The sequence below is a fragment of the Rhamphochromis longiceps genome, linkage group LG15 (genome assembly GCF_057381845.1).
Source record: "Rhamphochromis longiceps isolate RC_006_pf linkage group LG15, R_longiceps_female_GT1.1, whole genome shotgun sequence".
NCBI lineage: Eukaryota > Metazoa > Chordata > Actinopteri > Cichliformes > Cichlidae > Rhamphochromis > Rhamphochromis longiceps.
The window spans coordinates 17,730,768-17,747,701 of NC_140571.1; the positions used below are offsets into that span (position 1 = coordinate 17,730,768).

General features: G+C 39.0%; 1 protein-coding gene across 4 annotated transcripts in view; it reads right to left on the reverse strand.

Annotated features, from left to right (window-relative positions):
* ryr3 (ryanodine receptor 3) overlaps positions 1 to 16,934 on the reverse strand; it is a 112,013-nt gene that overhangs the window by 65,937 nt on the left and 29,142 nt on the right. For all 4 annotated transcript variants that reach the window (XM_085383107.1, XM_085383106.1, XM_085383105.1 and 1 more), the window contains 12 exons: positions 16,490 to 16,568; positions 16,021 to 16,133; positions 13,492 to 13,591; positions 12,845 to 12,938; positions 12,077 to 12,151; positions 9,953 to 10,109; positions 7,321 to 7,485; positions 4,832 to 4,953; positions 4,539 to 4,719; positions 4,076 to 4,211; positions 1,309 to 1,404; positions 51 to 169 (listed from right to left, as the gene is read on the reverse strand). In XM_085383107.1, coding sequence (XP_085239233.1) covers positions 51 to 169; positions 1,309 to 1,404; positions 4,076 to 4,211; positions 4,539 to 4,719; positions 4,832 to 4,953; positions 7,321 to 7,485; positions 9,953 to 10,109; positions 12,077 to 12,151; positions 12,845 to 12,938; positions 13,492 to 13,591; positions 16,021 to 16,133; positions 16,490 to 16,568 — 1,437 coding nt within the window. The remainder of the gene's footprint in view (positions 1 to 50; positions 170 to 1,308; positions 1,405 to 4,075; positions 4,212 to 4,538; positions 4,720 to 4,831; positions 4,954 to 7,320; positions 7,486 to 9,952; positions 10,110 to 12,076; positions 12,152 to 12,844; positions 12,939 to 13,491; positions 13,592 to 16,020; positions 16,134 to 16,489; positions 16,569 to 16,934) is intronic.

The window sequence follows — 16,934 nt, forward strand, 5'->3', positions numbered from 1 at the left end:
CACAAAAAGCTCCTTTCTTGTACCTTTTCTAGTCTAATATTTCTGCTTACCTTGTGGTTGCGTCCATGCTTGTAGAGCAGAGAGACGATGGATTTAATGTGACCTTTCTGGATAATGTTCAGAGCTTCTGGGCTTTCTACCAAGATACAGTGGAGGACTTCCAGAATACCTATAGAGTTACACAAAATGTTTGTCATTTAACAAAAGAAACATTTAGACCACATCCCAACATTGATTAGCTAGGGATGGGTACCAGTATCTGACACAAACTGTAGTAACCAGACCGAAAAGCAGTGCACATTTCAGTGCTTTATTTCGGTGCTTTTTTTTCTCTGAGATGTCATACACTTTGGATTCTAGCCAATCATTTTACCTTTCCGAGGATAGTAGGCGGGTCCAGGTACGTACGTTCTTTTAGAGCAGAGCTACAGATTAAAAACGCCCAAGGCGAAGCGGTCAAAAGTCTGGCTGTACTTCACAGCAAAAGATGCAAACCCAGCAGCAACAAGTGCTTTAAGGTGATACTGTGCAAAGGAGGTAACACCTCGAATCTGATGAAACACCTGGCGACGCATAGCGTTTTTTTAAAAGCCTAGAAATGCGCCGTATTTGATAGCTTGCTGCAAGACCTCACACCCTGCACATCTACTGCGGGTGTGGTGCCTGTTATCGGACCAGGAGTTAGCAACATGAACCCGAAGAGGAGAGTCCTGGCCCCTAGCCCTGCCAGTGTAGCAGAAATGATGACGGATGATGATGCAGCAGCAGCCGTTCTTCTCTGCGTGAGTAGCTTAATGTTGTTCGTGTGTAATTTACGTTCAGCAGGCTAACCACGTTATTACATTAATGCATGTAAGGTGAACTAGCAAACACCGTCGTAGTTACATGCGGCTGTCTTCTTGTTTGATGGCAGATACTCCCTTCACCCTGGCCAAAAAGGCTAAAATGCCCAAAGAAAAAGTGGAAAACAGCTGAGAGGTTTTAGGACAAAGTTTGTGTTTTTCCATTGTTTAAGCACTGCTTCCAGCCAAGAGTGATACCATATATGCCCTATAGCTGCAGAGAAGACCAACATTGTTATCTTTTTACAAAAAAACCAGCTAAACATGAGAGGTTTTTGGACAAAGTTTGTGTTCTTCATTCTTTAAGCACCGGTTCGAGCACCGTTTGAGCACCGGCACCGTTTCAAAAGTACCGGTTTGGCACCGGTAATAGCACATTTTTGTCCTTTGCGCCTATCAAAAATCTTTAATCGTTTTAGTTTTTTTTCCTCTCCTCAATTTTTCCACTGAAAGTTTCTCATCATACCTGATGAAGACTCCAGTCTTTCCAGTTTGCTGACCAACCAGTCCAATTTTCGGGAAAACTGGGTACAGTTGTTCCGGTTTCCACGAATCAGTGCAGCTTAACAAACAACAAAGATTTCAAAAATAAAATATTAATATTATAAAAGTGCATTCCAGCAGCAGAATATCAGGTGAGTGGATACTGCAAACAATTTGACTTTGACTAATGAATAAGCGTCAGGTTTTCCTGATATGACATATGTGCATATGAAAACTCATTAAATCTGAATAGAAAATACATGAGAAAAATTGTAAAGGCACTATTAAACCAAGACCTCTATCCCCCATAAAAAGTTGAGGTGTATTCTCTTGTACCATCCTCTACACCGGTGGGTGACATTAAGAAGCCTCTTTATCAATATACTGTCTCATTTCTCACCATTTAGATTCTGGGACAGCAGACGGATAATGTCTGTGAAACACTTTAACAGCACTCTGTGCCGAAGGAATACTGATGGGTGTCTAATCTCCTTTAATTCTGCGCTCTCAGCCAAGCTATAGTTCAAAATGAACACATGGCTAGATCCACAGTTTGAGTCAAGGGCAAGGATATTCACTGTGACTGATGTGAATGTAAAATTCAAAGGTCAAAGACAGGCAGGAGAACCTGGGGCTGCACAGACTACAGGCTTTAAACCATGGTTACATAATCATACAGTGTATTAAGATATACTGTAATATTGCTAAGGCTTTAATGAAGACATCAATTTAAAGTGAAACGATTTGTCCCACTGAGTCCAAGAACAATTTTATCTCATTAAAGAAATAAATAACAAACAAGGAAAAAAGTAGATTGTTCAGTCAGAAAATAAATGTGACAAAGCAGCCATATTTATTTTATTAATGTGTTTATCCATTTTAATATTATTCAGTTTTTGCACACAGGACATTAGAATGTGTGCCTCCTTCAAGACATCTGGAGAGCTAATCACGAAGACTGCTTCAAGAGTAGAAGGCTGTGTTAAAGAATAAAAGCGGTCACACCAAATATTGCATTTCAAGCTCATTAGAATTGCACAAACTCTGTTTTTCCCCTAAATAATGTATTTCCACATATTTTTAGACATGTTTCAATAAGCTGCTATACCCATTTCCTAGCAAAATATAAAAAAGAGGAGTGAATCAAGAAATGTGCATAATTACTGTACATCTTGCATCTTGTGTATTATAAATACCCACTAAAGTCTAGAATAATGCAAACCAGCCAATTAGAACATCGTTATTTCAGATGTTAGACTTACATCTGCATTTTGGAATGTAGCTTGGTGTAGACACACAGTAGAGGAGGTTGCACATCTATAACTCTAGGAAAACTGGGCAAACTTTACCTGCTTAAGTTGAGTAATGTCTCCACACTAGTAAAAATCTCTACAACAGGTGGCCATTGTAAATAGTGGTGGGATGTTTTTATGTTTATCTTTAATACACAGCCTGACTTAACTTCTGGGGATCGTGACTTTTTAGGGCTTCCAGCCAGGATATCTGGGTAGCAGAAATGCATGCTAATTTAGCCTCAAATAAGCTAATTAAATTGACATTTTCATCAGATTACAGCTGATGACATGTAGACTTAATTTTTGCAAATGAAATCCCTCTCTTCATACGAGTTTGTAAAGATCATCAATAGTATAATACAGTGAGGCTCATGGAAAATTCCTGCTTGGGGTGATATTGATGTCCATAATCTCATCATTTAACAAGCACACTGCCTACTTGGACAGATAACAGACCAATAAGAGAGAGAAGGTCAGAACAAACAAGGCCCCGACACAATTCATCATGCAAAATCTGCTACGCCATCCTGCCTTCTGCATCCTTGAGGGTGACCTCTCTGTGGGGATGGCTAGAGTGTACTCAGAGGAGTGTATTTGTGGGTTTTGAGCACGTGTGTTTGTGTGTAATGTGAGGAAGTACATGTAGGGGAGGTGGTGATGATTACAAAGGCAGTCAAGGTGAGCCAAGTGGAAGCGGTTGATGGGAAAACTCCAATGACAGGAAAACAAAGTACCCAAGAGAAAGCGGTCTGAAATAAAACTTTTCAGGGTCAGAGCTTTAGCATTCATGGCTCAGTGTGAGGCCCCGAGAGAATCAGATAATGCCAACACCTGCGATGGCTGGCATTTTGTTAACGATGCCATTTTGCCTTCAAATATTCAGCTCGATGCTCTATGATTATATCTACACTGCTTTCAAAACACTCGTGACCTAGATGAAAGCGAAGGCAGACAGTAAGACTGCAGACTGCGTTTACATCTAAATGTCATGTAAGTGCTGTGACCAGCTTTGAACTGCAAATGTTGAACGAAGGAAGGAAGGAAGGAAGGAAGGAAGGAAAAGAATGACATTAAGTGTCAATTAAATGATGCGACCAGCTGCTAACTCCAGATATGGAGTGAGAATGTGAACAACAAAAAAAGTGAGGAAGTGAAGACAGAAGGGAGTAGAAAAAAGATAAAATAAAGAAGGTGGGAAGCGAAGGAAAGGAAGGAAAGAAATGAGGCATTAAGGATGATCTAAAAGCTACAATATGGAATACAGGAAATAAGGGGTGGGGGGTTAGTGAGATGAGAAACATAGAAGAGAAGGCAAATTCAGTCAATGAAGACACTGAAGGAAGATAAATACTACACGTCTACCCTGAACCAACAGCTGACAGTGTTTTTAAAAAAAAAAGAAGAAAAAAACAAACGATGTGGATATTTCATGTGATCCATCACTCAACTGTTTACCTAAGAGTTCATAAAGCAGGTTGAGAATGTCCTTCCACGCTGCGCCAGCTTCCTCCCCAGCCACCTCCCCGAAGTGGGCTGCACTGTCGTACAGGTTCATTCGATCAATGCATTTGGACAGAAGACTCAGCATACCCTGAGAAAAATAAAAGATATACACATAATTATTGTGTATTCTTTTACAAGAATTGATAATAACTGAATAGCAAGGAGTTAAACAAATACAGATGATGAAAGATTAATAGGGACTCATTAAAATACATTAAATTTATGTAACCAAAGTCGAAACATACATTCATTTAAGAACCTAAGGTTTTAACCACTTTTTCCCCCCACACACACACAAAAAAAAAAAAAAAAAAAAAAAAAAAACACTTCCTGCATAGCATCATCTAAATGAGAAACATCAGTGTATGAGAGGTTTTCTTTTTGCATAGAAATTAATCACACCACCCACTCTCACCTCCTCTTTGAAGAGGTCCTGACGTTTGATGAGTGAACGGAGAAGACACTGCTTCTCTTCATGCTCCAGCTCAGAATCGGGCTGCTTAAAGTACTCAATCAAATCATTCAGTGTCTGTAGCACCTCTTCAACGTAACCGGCCACTGCTGTAGACTCTCCTGCTGCAATGCTGTCCAAAGCTCTGGGAGGAAAAAAAGGCAGAAAAGACAGAGAGGGTGGATCAATGTGTAACATTTTACAAAAATTTAGTGTGGAGTTTTTGCTAGAAGCAAAGAGGACCCTCCTAGAATTACTTGATGAAGTTGGTAAAGAGGAACGTGGTGTTACGGATGATGCGTGCAGCCCGAGACTCCTCATGTTGACAGCGCTGGAGGATGAGCCCGTCATCCATGTGGCCCTCAGAATGTAGGCAGGCCTAGCAGGACAAACACAGATGTGAATATTAATTTTTTAAACTAGGATGCAACAAGATGCCAGTAACCTGCTGGAAACTTCTGTCCTGTCAGACTTTTGAAAACTAATCTGTGTAATATCTCAAATATTCTAAAATAAAACCTAAAATAAACAGGTGTAAGAACGAAAAGCATATATGTAATCACTTTTTGTGATGTGCCAGTCTTCTATGGCTAGTGAGTTTACAACACCGATGCTCAGTGAAATCTGACTTACTGTAATCAAGCAGCCTAATTAAAAAAGACAGGGGGGGTGGGGGGAGGATTTAAGTGTAAACCCACCACCCGTCACCTCCAACACGTCTGGTGGTTTGGCATGCGGCCAAGGCTGCAAGGTCTGCCTGGCGCCAGCACGACGTGGTATTTGATGTCCCTGGACAAACGCCCGGCGATGAGCAGTGTTTATATGCCACCCTAATCCTTCTGTCTCACCCAAAACTAACTGTCACCCTCCACGTGGCCAATTATCACGTTTAAATGGGTTTCAGCCTCATGTGCACTCTCTGTGTGTCTGCAGAAAAGATGGGAGTGGAGTGTGGGTGACCACATCTGATGTATCCAAGGCTAACATTTTTAATGCATGCTCAATCATCCAGGTAAGGAAATCCCAAAAAAGATGATTCTGTTCATCTGGATGTCGTGTTTTCTATTTTGTCACTCATTCATATGACTTTTTCAGTCTCAGCTGACTGCAGGTTTCCCCAACCTTATAAACAGTACATTTGCATAATGATTGACACTAGCACCATTGACTAACAATGGGCTGTGGGGTCAGTTTCATGATCATAAATATGCATATTGTCATGACCAGTCACAGAGAGTTGGGGAATGGCTCCAATCACAACACTGTAAGATGGTGAAAGATGTGTCCTCCTCGATGGCCTCCTTGACTCACCGCTCAAACCAGCGTTCCTCTCTGTCCAGGATGTGTACCTGCTCATCATTGAAAGAGTCCACTGGCCTATAGGTGTAAATAGACTGCGGATTCCTAGCCTGATCAGTTAGCTCTTCTGGGTTGTGTCATCCGCAAACATTGTTTTCAGTTCCAAAAGAAAAACATTTGACCTGAGTTGGTTGGGTGTTTGGAAGGCCAGCCATATAGCCCACTGCTCTGACTGTGTGTTATTTGCGTATGCACTCATTGGCTTCGAGGAATGGCAGGCATTTATGGTCATGTTGTAAACAGATGGCAGCTATATATGTTGCATATTTGTATCACTACAGTATGTGCTGTGCAATAAATTATTCGTAATTATTCCTGGAGCAGTTGTTTACTCATGCTAACCATAAAAAAGAAAGAAAAACAACAACCCCAAAATAGGTGCTTATCCAACCATGCAAAGTGGACAACTGCAACAACCCCAGAGTTTTACTGTCTGTGAGTTACTTCCTAATTTCTCTGTGTAGGTTCTCAGTCATCCACATCATGGTAGTCTGAGGAGCTTAAAAAAAGAAGTTGTTGTACTTTGTGAAGTCCAGTCCCCTTCTTTTCTGCTTAATTTGCACCATTGGAGTAAAGTATCGACTGGCTTATATATTATTAGTTGGAGCAGATGAAGGGGTCAGTAGCAGAAGTGCTCTGCTCAAGAACTTCATTATACTACCTTGATTACTTTAGTGTACAATATGCTGAGATGGAGTATTTTTTCCAATAAAGTCATTTTAGCATAAACACACAGGAAACCTGGGGCCGGTCAGCAGTACTTCTTTTGTTTATTGGTCATGTAAAATATAATCAAGTGACTAACGACAGTACAGTGCGCTGTGCATATGGAGGTTGAAGAGAATTTGGTGCAAACTTATTAAAAGTTTGTCCTTGACCAATAAAAAACAGATTACCTGGCTATTTTCATAGCAGTTATTTTGACATTCAGCATGAAGAGAGATGTAATAATTAATATTTGTTATGGTCATGTTCAATTCAGGTGGGCATAGCTGCTGGTGTTGCACTTAATGGAATGGGACCATAATTACCTGTATCTTAAATATACACTGTAATTATACCCTATGAAGGGTCTGAATAAGTGTGAAGAAGATCTATTCAGCTTCTAATTTGATTCATCTAAATAAACATAAACAACGTGTATTTTATGTATTGTTTTGCTGTGACAGTCCTGCAGGGACAGAGCCCTGGTCAATTTATTTTCATCAAACAGGCAAAATTAAACTGTTCATTGAATGGTCCCATCTACATCCCAGCTACATTAGTAAAAGTTACTGCAAAGTCTATTGATGCATACTCAATCATCTAGGTAAGAAAATCCCAGAAGGCTGATTTTATTCAAGTCCAAATCCAAGTTTTAAAAGAAAGAAAAAAAAAATGCATTTACCCTTCTTTTTAGGGGACCAAGACGAGATGATTTGGCATCTGGCGCCTGGTAGGACAGCCACAGTCCTGTTGCCACATGCATGATGAAGCACACAGAGTCTCCGTACTTGATCTCTGGCACGCCCATGCCATCAATGTCCCTCTTTGGGCCAGTATCTCCCTTTTCCTGTAGCAGGAACATACACAGATTAGCAAAGAGACTCAGACAGAAATAAAATCACTCACACACACACACACACACACACACACACACACACACACACACACACACACACACACACACACACACACACACACACACACACACACACACACACACACACACACACACACACACACACACACACACACGCACGCATATATATAAGCCTGGAAATGTGACAAATGAAGATGTATTGTGATTAGATGGTAATCAGAGATGCCGATTGCGGAGAATGCATTCATTGGCCTGCCAGGAGGTTGCTGCCAGCCTCATTAGCTCTGCTACATTTCTGGCACAGCAGAGATGGAGCGATGCCACTGATTGCAGTCGACAGCAAGTAGCGAGAAACATATTAAAGCCAATGTTCAACATGGCGAAGCTTTGACCTTTCCAGATACAGGAAATAGCAGGCGCAGGGGGTGTGGATAAGGGATGGAGAATAAGAGGGTTATTAAACAATCTATATTCTTCTAAAGAAACATGAGTTCTAAGTAAGAGCAATGTTTTGCTGCATTGCCAGGAGTACGATAGAAAAAGACTTTGAAGTGATGTGAGTCAGAGAGATTTTTACACTGCATCCACTGGGGATAAAGGGATATCCATGGGAACAAATGGAGCTCTGTGAAGGTGACTCAGTGTGCACTTTATGTGGTTGTAGCGATTTTAACAAAGGATAATAATTTTGGATTGTTCACATATAAAAACAGTAAATCCCCCCCCCCCCCCCCCAAAAAAAAGGCTGGATCTCTTCAGGTAAGGGAGGTTCAGCACAAAAATACATCTAAATTTAGTCTTTTCTCCTATTGGGTGTGGTTAAAAAAAAAAAAAAAAAAAAAAAATCACAGCTCAACAGAAAGAAAAAATACACAACCTGTAGTTTTATCACACTCCTGTGCTACCTTCTACTGCACAACTTACACAACAGTGTGTACCAAATTCATGGGAATAAATAAAAGACTTTCCATTACTGTTTCAAGTAAACCGTGTGCTCCTCTCTCGTGGTAATATCCAGCGTCAAGTCATTATTTTTGGACTACATGCTATCAAATGAGAGCCGCACAAACCCTCAGAGTTCAACAGAGTGAGAGTGGGAGAAAAATGGATGTGCAACTGCAGGAAAGAAATGACTAAAGGCAAATAAGAGATTACAAAGTATGTATCTAAAAGAAAAACACTATCAGTGCATCATAATTATTTTTAATATTGCAGCGGTGAGGGTGAATTTATTTTTTCTCCCTAATTGAAAACAGCTACAGTATATGCAAACCAGCTGCAATTGCACATGGACAACATGACTGCCTGCTCCAACGTTTACAGTGTTGTCAACTCAGCAGCTATGAAAAGGTTATTTTATAGTGGAATGGCATGAGCTCATTAAGGGCTTACAGACTCGCTTTGGGAGATGTTGATGAAGTAGTCAGGGTGAGATATTTTGAGTCCTCTTTTAATGAGGTTAGTTAACTAACAACATTTATTTACATCAACCCCCCAGAACGGCTTCCAGATCTTGTAACTGCCTTGCTCAAAGCGCACATAAGAGTTAGCTTTAAAACAGATAGTATACAGTGTTGTGAAAAAGTATTTGCCCCCTTCCTGATTTTGCATATCTGTGATACTTTAAAGTTTCCGATCATCAAGGAAATTTAAATATTAGACAAAGATAACCAGAGTAAATACAAACGAGAGTTTTTAAATTATGATTTTATTACTTAAGGTAGTTATTCAAACCTACGTGGCCCTATGTTAAATAAAAAAATAAAATAAAAAAATTGTTCCCTAAACTTTTTGCACATCAAGATGTTTTTGTACAGTCGCTTTCTTATTTCTGAATCATAAGAATCACCTTAATAGAGGCAAGTGAGGCCTGCAGTTCATTAGATGTTATTTTGGGCTCTTGTATAACCTCCTGGATGAGTCGTTAATGAGCTCTTGGATTAATTTTGGTAGGCGGGCCACTCCTGGCAAGGTTGTTCTAAGTTTTATCCATTTGTGGATAATGCCTCTCTAGCCATGGTTCGCTGGAGTCCCAAAGCCTTAGAAATGGCTTTGAAACCCCTTCTAGACTGATAGATGTCAGTGACTTTGTTTCTTAGTTTCTTTAGATTGTGACAGGATGTGTTGCATTTTCAGATCTTTAACTCTACTTCGCTTTGTGAGTCTGTTTAAGTGATTTCTTGAATCAACAGGTCTGATAGGGAAATTAAACTTTGCTTTCTACAAAACAAAACCAAAAAAAGTAGTTAATCACATTTAATTTGAGATTTAACAAAGGGTGCAATTACTATTTCGTACAGAGCCAGATATATTTTGATAGCTTTTTTCCCACATTTAAGTGTGAGAAAGACACACAAAAAATACTAAATCAGGAAGGGAGAAAATAATTTACAGTGTTGTGAAAAAGTATGTTTATACAGGCAAACAGAGCACTGACCTTGGAGGCCCTAAAGCAGAAAGCAGTGGCCGTGGTGTCAGACTTCACTCTGTCCTGCAGAACCAGTCCACGGTCTTCAGTCAGAGCAAGATAATGGCCAGTAGAGAGATGGCGTAGTCGGAAGGGCTGGCCCCACCGGATGTGGCTACCACTCCAGCTAAACACAGAGAACTGGTGTCACAAGCTTTGAGTGCAACATTGCCCTGAAATTTCTAGACTTGGTCATCTGTGATTGTTTTCACAGCATAAGGAGAGTCAGGCTTGGAAAATGCTTTTTCTCACATGCAGCACACGTCAGGAGATGGACTGTTTGCATTAGGTGAAGCTTGCTGAATATAGCCTCCAGGCTAGTAGTGAATTCACCCACCCACATGTGTTCATTCTCACATCCACCTCCATTGAGTAATCGCTAGAAGAAAAAAAAACTTTCTCAGCATTTTCTATTTTTTCCCCACCATGGAACCAACGGGGGGTTGATTTGATTCTTTTGTTGCAATAACAGGTAACAGGTACTCTAAATTGAGACTGTCGACATAATTTAATATTTGAAAAGAAGTTTTTAAATTATTTTTGCCAGGTTTTCTTTACAGAAAAAACAAAACAAAACACGTTATATTAACACAGACTCTGCAGGCACAATATTTAGATCTAAGTGCTCTAGACAACTGAGTTATTTGCGTAAATTGCCCAAACTATTCTGAAAATACAAAGCTGACTTCATTCTAGGAAATGAATATCGCACCAGTAATGTAGGATTTACCATATTTCCCTTCTTCCTATTTAAAAGAATGTTCAAATGCATGTAAAAAACAACCTTGAATTGCACTACCAACTAAAATGATTTCACATACCAACTTCAGAGCAGCTCCAGTTTCTCTCTACAGATGATGCAATTTGGGAAACATTGTTCACAATTCTCCCTTAAGTCAAAAGTAGAGACATGAGCCTTAATAGTCGCACCTGTGGCACTTTGAAAGTGTACTGAGTCTGACAGGAATTCCCAGTGAGAGCTGGCAGCCGATGTAACTGGTGAAAAATTGCGTGGGTGGCCAGTTAAAGGAAAATGTGAGAGAAAGGGGGACGTGATAGAAGAGAGGTAGTTCAAAGCGGGTGGTAAACAGAGCCTCGAATTCTGGAAACTCTGCCAGTTAATTGGTACTGACAGCTCGGAGAAGAGATAGATGAAGTTTATATATAACCTGGGAACCTATAGCCTCCCACAATTTCTTTGTATTTTGTTAAATAAAGGGAAATATTTGTAGTCATTTATTGAAACCTAAGGAAACCTCAATAGGAATATAGTATATAATGGAGAAACAGAGTTTGCACTACACTGATGTCCTCCCCCCCCCGCTCAAGATGATCCCACACTGCTTCAAAAATGTTAAGATCTAGGCTCAGGGGAGGCCAATCCATGTGTGTTTGTGCGTCTTTAATCCAGGTATGCTTTTCCTACATTGACAGTGTGTTTGGCATTACAGTCATGCTGAAAAGCTGCCAATCCAATGCTTTCCAGATGGTACTGTACATTTCTGCATTCATAATTCCATTAATTTTGACAAGATCCCCAAAACAACTGGCTGAAATGCAAACTCTAAACCATGACCAAACCTCCGCTATGGCTACACATGGCTGTAGAGACACACTTTGTGCCTCTCTCCTGACCATAACTGATGACAAATTGAACTAAAAATTAAAAATTTGGAATAATCACCCCTTAAGACATTCTGTTACTGATTGTTATTCTAATTATTGTGTAATTTGGCAAAGTAATTTCTCCCCATTTCCATCATTAAGAATGGCTTTGTGACAGCTGCCTTTCCACTGAGACCATTTGTGAAGAACCGTTAGTGAACAGTAGAAGGATTAACTGAACGGCTGTATTGATTTTAAGTCCTGTGTCCCCTGTTTGTGTCCAGTTACTTAAGGACATAACTTTCAGATACTGTTTATTTACTGTAGGTAATTTTTTTAGGCCGACCACTTCTCACCTCATCCAGTTTAGATAATATGTAATTTTTTCATGTTCTTTTATATCCCACTCAAATAAAACAATCCCTTTGTGTAATTTCTGAGATAAACATATATTATTTATTTTATTTGTGTTTTTGAGTCAGATGTTACCTGATCCTCAGTGGCTCCACTCTCCACAGTGAACGGGCCCTTGATGCTCCCTTGCCAGCCTCATAGTTAACTATCCTAAAAGCAGAAGAAATAAATGTGGGCCTCAGTTAAGTAATTTAAGTGACAGAAACAACATGAACAGTCTAACATGGTATGCTTCTGTTAAAGCTAAAAACACCCTCTGTGAACTGGATCCCGAGGGAAATCTGGCTCCAGATTAATTTGTTTTTGGAGACATTTTGATGTTCTCAAGAAAAATATCACAGTGTCTCCATATATATGATTATTCCTGCTTAAACCTTACTGTGCAGGTCAGAAAACAAGAGATTCTTATATTTTATGATAGTGACTCAGGAGGGAGAAAAAAAAAAACTGTTGGGTTGAAGGCTATTTCAGTGCTTCTCAATAAATAACAGCCTTGTAACCCTTCACACAGGATTACAACAGAAAGAGTTTGGATTGAAAAAGAAAAAAAGAAAAAAAGAAAAAGAGGCCTCAGGTGAATTTTCGTCAAAAGAACAAACACAAAAAAGTGGATTGAAAAGTAAATTTTGAACTCCTCCTATAACTTTAACATATGTGGTAAGTGTAAACGTTTGCAGTATTTCCTCACAGTTTAAGACAAAAAACCAAAAACTTTTTTTCAGTTTTAAAGTGAAGCTTAAAAGTGACAACATTTTTTTAGTTTATTATTAATCATCCTCAAAACTATTTTCCCCAATGGTTAGTTTGAAAGATTTTATTAATTTAATTAATTAAATTACTAACCTCTGCTCCTCTTCACTCTTGTCTGCTCCAGGGATGGTCAGGCTCTCATCATGCCCATGACAGAGACGCATCACATGTCCACCAATTAAAAAACCTAAAAGGCAAAAAAAAAAGTTCCATTTATTCATGAAAAAGAAATCATTTATTCTAATATATGGCTGCTTTGTTTTTCAAACACCATCAGTACATTAAAATGATGACAGGAAATAATAAATTTTTAAATTATAAAAAGGTGAACTTTCTTTGAAACATTAACTTAAAATTGTGAGTTTAAATTAAACAGATTTTTTTATTTAGACACACACACACACACACACACACACACACACACACACACACACACACACACACACACAGTTGTGTTTTCACATCCTTGTGGGGACATCTAATTGACATAATGCTTTCCTTAGCTGCTTACCCTAACATTAAGCATCAAAAATGAATGTCTAAACCTAACCCTAACCTAATTGTAACCCTGACACTAAAAAAAAAAAATCACATTTTGAGTCTCAGAAATGTCTTCAAACTTGTGGAGACGGGGATTTTGTCCCCATAAGGGCCTGTTGGTCCCCACAAGTATAGTAAACTTCCAATTTTTGGTCCCCACAAAGATATGTTAACATGGTTGTTGGGGTTTTTAAGCTTACCTACTGCCATGTTACTTGATGAGCAGGTAGGCTGGACATTCCACAGGGTCTGCATGAAGGAGGCATCCACGTGAAAGTTGCCATTGGAAATAGAGAGATGCTGGAAAAGAGAAGCACAGTTACGTGGGGAACAGTTGACCTTGAGTTAACCAGCTGTGTTAGCAGCAGGAAAACAGGGACATACAACACAATTTATCAACAGTGCACAGACGAGGAAGATGTCCAAGCGCCTGGAGTTGAAAAGAGATTAAAACATGTCGTCCTTCTCATGAGAAGGACGACATGTTTTAATCTCTTTTATCACTGCAGGCCAAAGGCACTGCTCCATGTAACATGCCCAGATAATGCAATAATTCCTTTGAGATTAAAAATTAAGAAAGAAAGAAAAAATAAATACATTTGAAAAACACCTACTCCTGGTAGGTTGCATTCAGATGAAAGTGAAGAGTCGATATGAGTTTAGCTTTAAGCTACACCCAAGTAAGCATTGATGCAAGAATTTCTAACACATACAATACAGGCAAAAGGGTTTAGCAGCTGCCAATGCTCACACCCTAGAACACCATTAGGAAGTCCTTTAATTGTTCCAAAATATATTCTACAACATGAAAACAAGTCTTTACGAAATTCCCCTGAAAACATCATACTATCATACGATAATATGAGCACCAATTGAGTTTTCTTTCATTTGCCTGTATTTGTCCTAGCATGTCATTTAAAAATGTCTTAATCTGTAACAGTAGACATGCCAAGTCAAAACATCTATGCACTGTCTCTCTCAAAAACAATTTTTATCATCCTCACATTTATCCAACAAAATCACCCTGACTTGATAAAAAGACATAAATGCCCCTGTCCTAAATGACAGCAATACATTCACTGTGATGTAATGAATGACAGTAATAATGCAGTGATTGCTTTTGCATTTCTGAGGTGTCCCATTCTTCAATACCTGAATTTCCGACAAGCTACTGCAGGTACAGGCTTTACAGTATCTTTGGCAGATTTGCTTTAATTGCATATTTTCCTCCCCGAAGGACTGGTATGGCCACTAGAAGAGAGTGCAAGTCACTTTCCCATGCCAGGCACGTCAATGTCCCTCACTTTTGCCATTTCTCGCGCTGCCTCTTCCTCTGTTTCTCCTCAAATCCCCCTCTCCTCTCTTTTCCATGTAAGTTAATTGAGGTCAGGTGTATAGCTCTGCATAGTGGAGACAGCATTAACTCAAAGCTCATCAGTCAGGCGGATGCGTTTCATAAAAAACATTATTAAAAAGGACCTGCATGGGGGTGGAGGGGGCATGGGAGGGGATTCACAAGTAATCGGATTTCTAGTTCAGATAGCAAACGAAGGTTTTTTGAGTTTCCCTCCTGAATTGCCTTGTCACTCCAAAGTTGGTGGGAGTGAGACCGATATCAGGGTTATCCGAGTGCTACGAAACTTTCCAAAGTACCTTTTCAGGCAGACGGTGAACCAAAGCAGATAACTCCAGCTATGTGGGGCAAATAATCTTCAAAACAGAACCACTCTTCTTTGCATACGGCGCATTTGGTCTTTCGAGTTTAGAGGAAGACAAATCACCTCAGATATAAAAAAAAAAAAAAGAATAATAAAAAATAAATAAATACCTGGCAGTAAAATAAGAAAGCTTCCAAAACAACAGCAGAAAATATCTGAACTAGGTGAGATTTGACAAGCAAACCACACAAAAGAAAGCGAGAGATTATACACAGAGTATCGGGAACACAAGAGTGACTCTGATGTAATCTGACTGTTTGAAGAACAGTACACATTCACGAGAGAAATCTGGAGTAAAGATGAAGGAAGAGCATCTGATTTAATGAAAACTGCTACAATTAATCTGTCATCATGTTTAAAAGCTGCATCCTCATTTTTAGTGGGTGGATAAATGATGTCCTTAAGTACTTTGGTGAACTACAGTGTTTTTATAATGAAAGTTACCAGAAGAGTAAATTATGTTGTTTTCTTTTCTGCAAGCTGGTAAATGTTGCTTTGATTTAGCAAGCTGCAAATAAAATATACGCCATGTGCTTGTATATTAATGCATTGTATTTATGGCTTCCTGTGATGCTAAATAACTTCCATATCATCACAAGAAGAGGTAGTTTTGCCTAAATTATTGATAAGGTTCAGTCAAGCTACTCCTACAGTTTTACAGGTGGATAAAGTTTAACTGGATTGCAATGTCAGAATTCAATTTAAAAAAAAAAAAAATCATCTCTTATCCAAAACAATGAAACAGAGTCTTGGAGATAAAACTACACAGCTTGTTTGCTTGTGACACTAGGACAAAACTAAGGAAATTTACATTTGGTGGATTATTTCTTTGTTGTAATAATGCTTCTTGGTAATGAATCCTATATGACTGGAAAAACTGTTTATTTCCCCTCAAATGGTCATCATTTGTGGCAGAGGGGTCATTTGGTTTATCATGCATACATTAATCTCAGTCACAGGTGCGCTTCTAATGCCTTCTGCTCTTGTGAAGCTCTTTTAGATGTGACTTACTAGATATCTCTCCGTCGACACACTGACAAGAATCAGGTCGTCTCCAATGCGGACTTTCTCTCCCTCAGATCTCTGCTTGGATGCAGGGTGAATGGTCCACCAGCAGGACTCTCCTATTGACATAAATACACATAAAAATAATATTCAAATAAGTGGCAACAAGTGGAATATAAAGCTTGGGAAAATCTAGTGAGCAGTGCAGACACATACATGCCCTTTAAAATCCCTCCTGTCTTTGGTTAGATCCTGTAGAAGCAGTGGAACTGTTTCCATATGATAAATGACCTTATGCTTTAGTTCAAATGTCAAATATAGCTGTACTGTGCACACACACACACACACGTGGAGTTTGAGTATTTCTCCCAATAATTCAATCTCAAAGTTAAATCAACCTGAAATGATCACTCCCAAAGGCTGAATTCACCTGAAAGCAGTAAAATCTCTGAAGTGCCTAATAGTCATACCATACCTATTGAATCTTCTTGCAGTCCGACATCAAATGACAGCTTGTCTGTCAGAGACCTTGATGTCTTCAAACAGGTCAAGTACTGGTGAGTGAAAAATGAACTAATGTTAGGTCAAATGAAACACTAAGACTAGCCATAAGAGGAATTCAGCTCATGTTAAAGTGTCTCATTAGAATACAGGGGTGAATTTAGTGCTAAATAATAAGTATATTAATCAATTAGTAAGGAATTCATTCATTGATTTTCTGTTTGAAGTTATGATTAAATGCTACTGTGCAAAAGTCTCGAGCCAGGTCTTCTTTCTCTTTTTTTTTTTTTTATATAAAAATGAGAAAATGGGTGCAAACATACTTGGAGATAAATGATATAAAACCAAAACAGAATTTGTCCAATTCTAATAAGCTTGAAAGTCACCTTTATACTTCAACTTATCCTAAACTCTCTTAG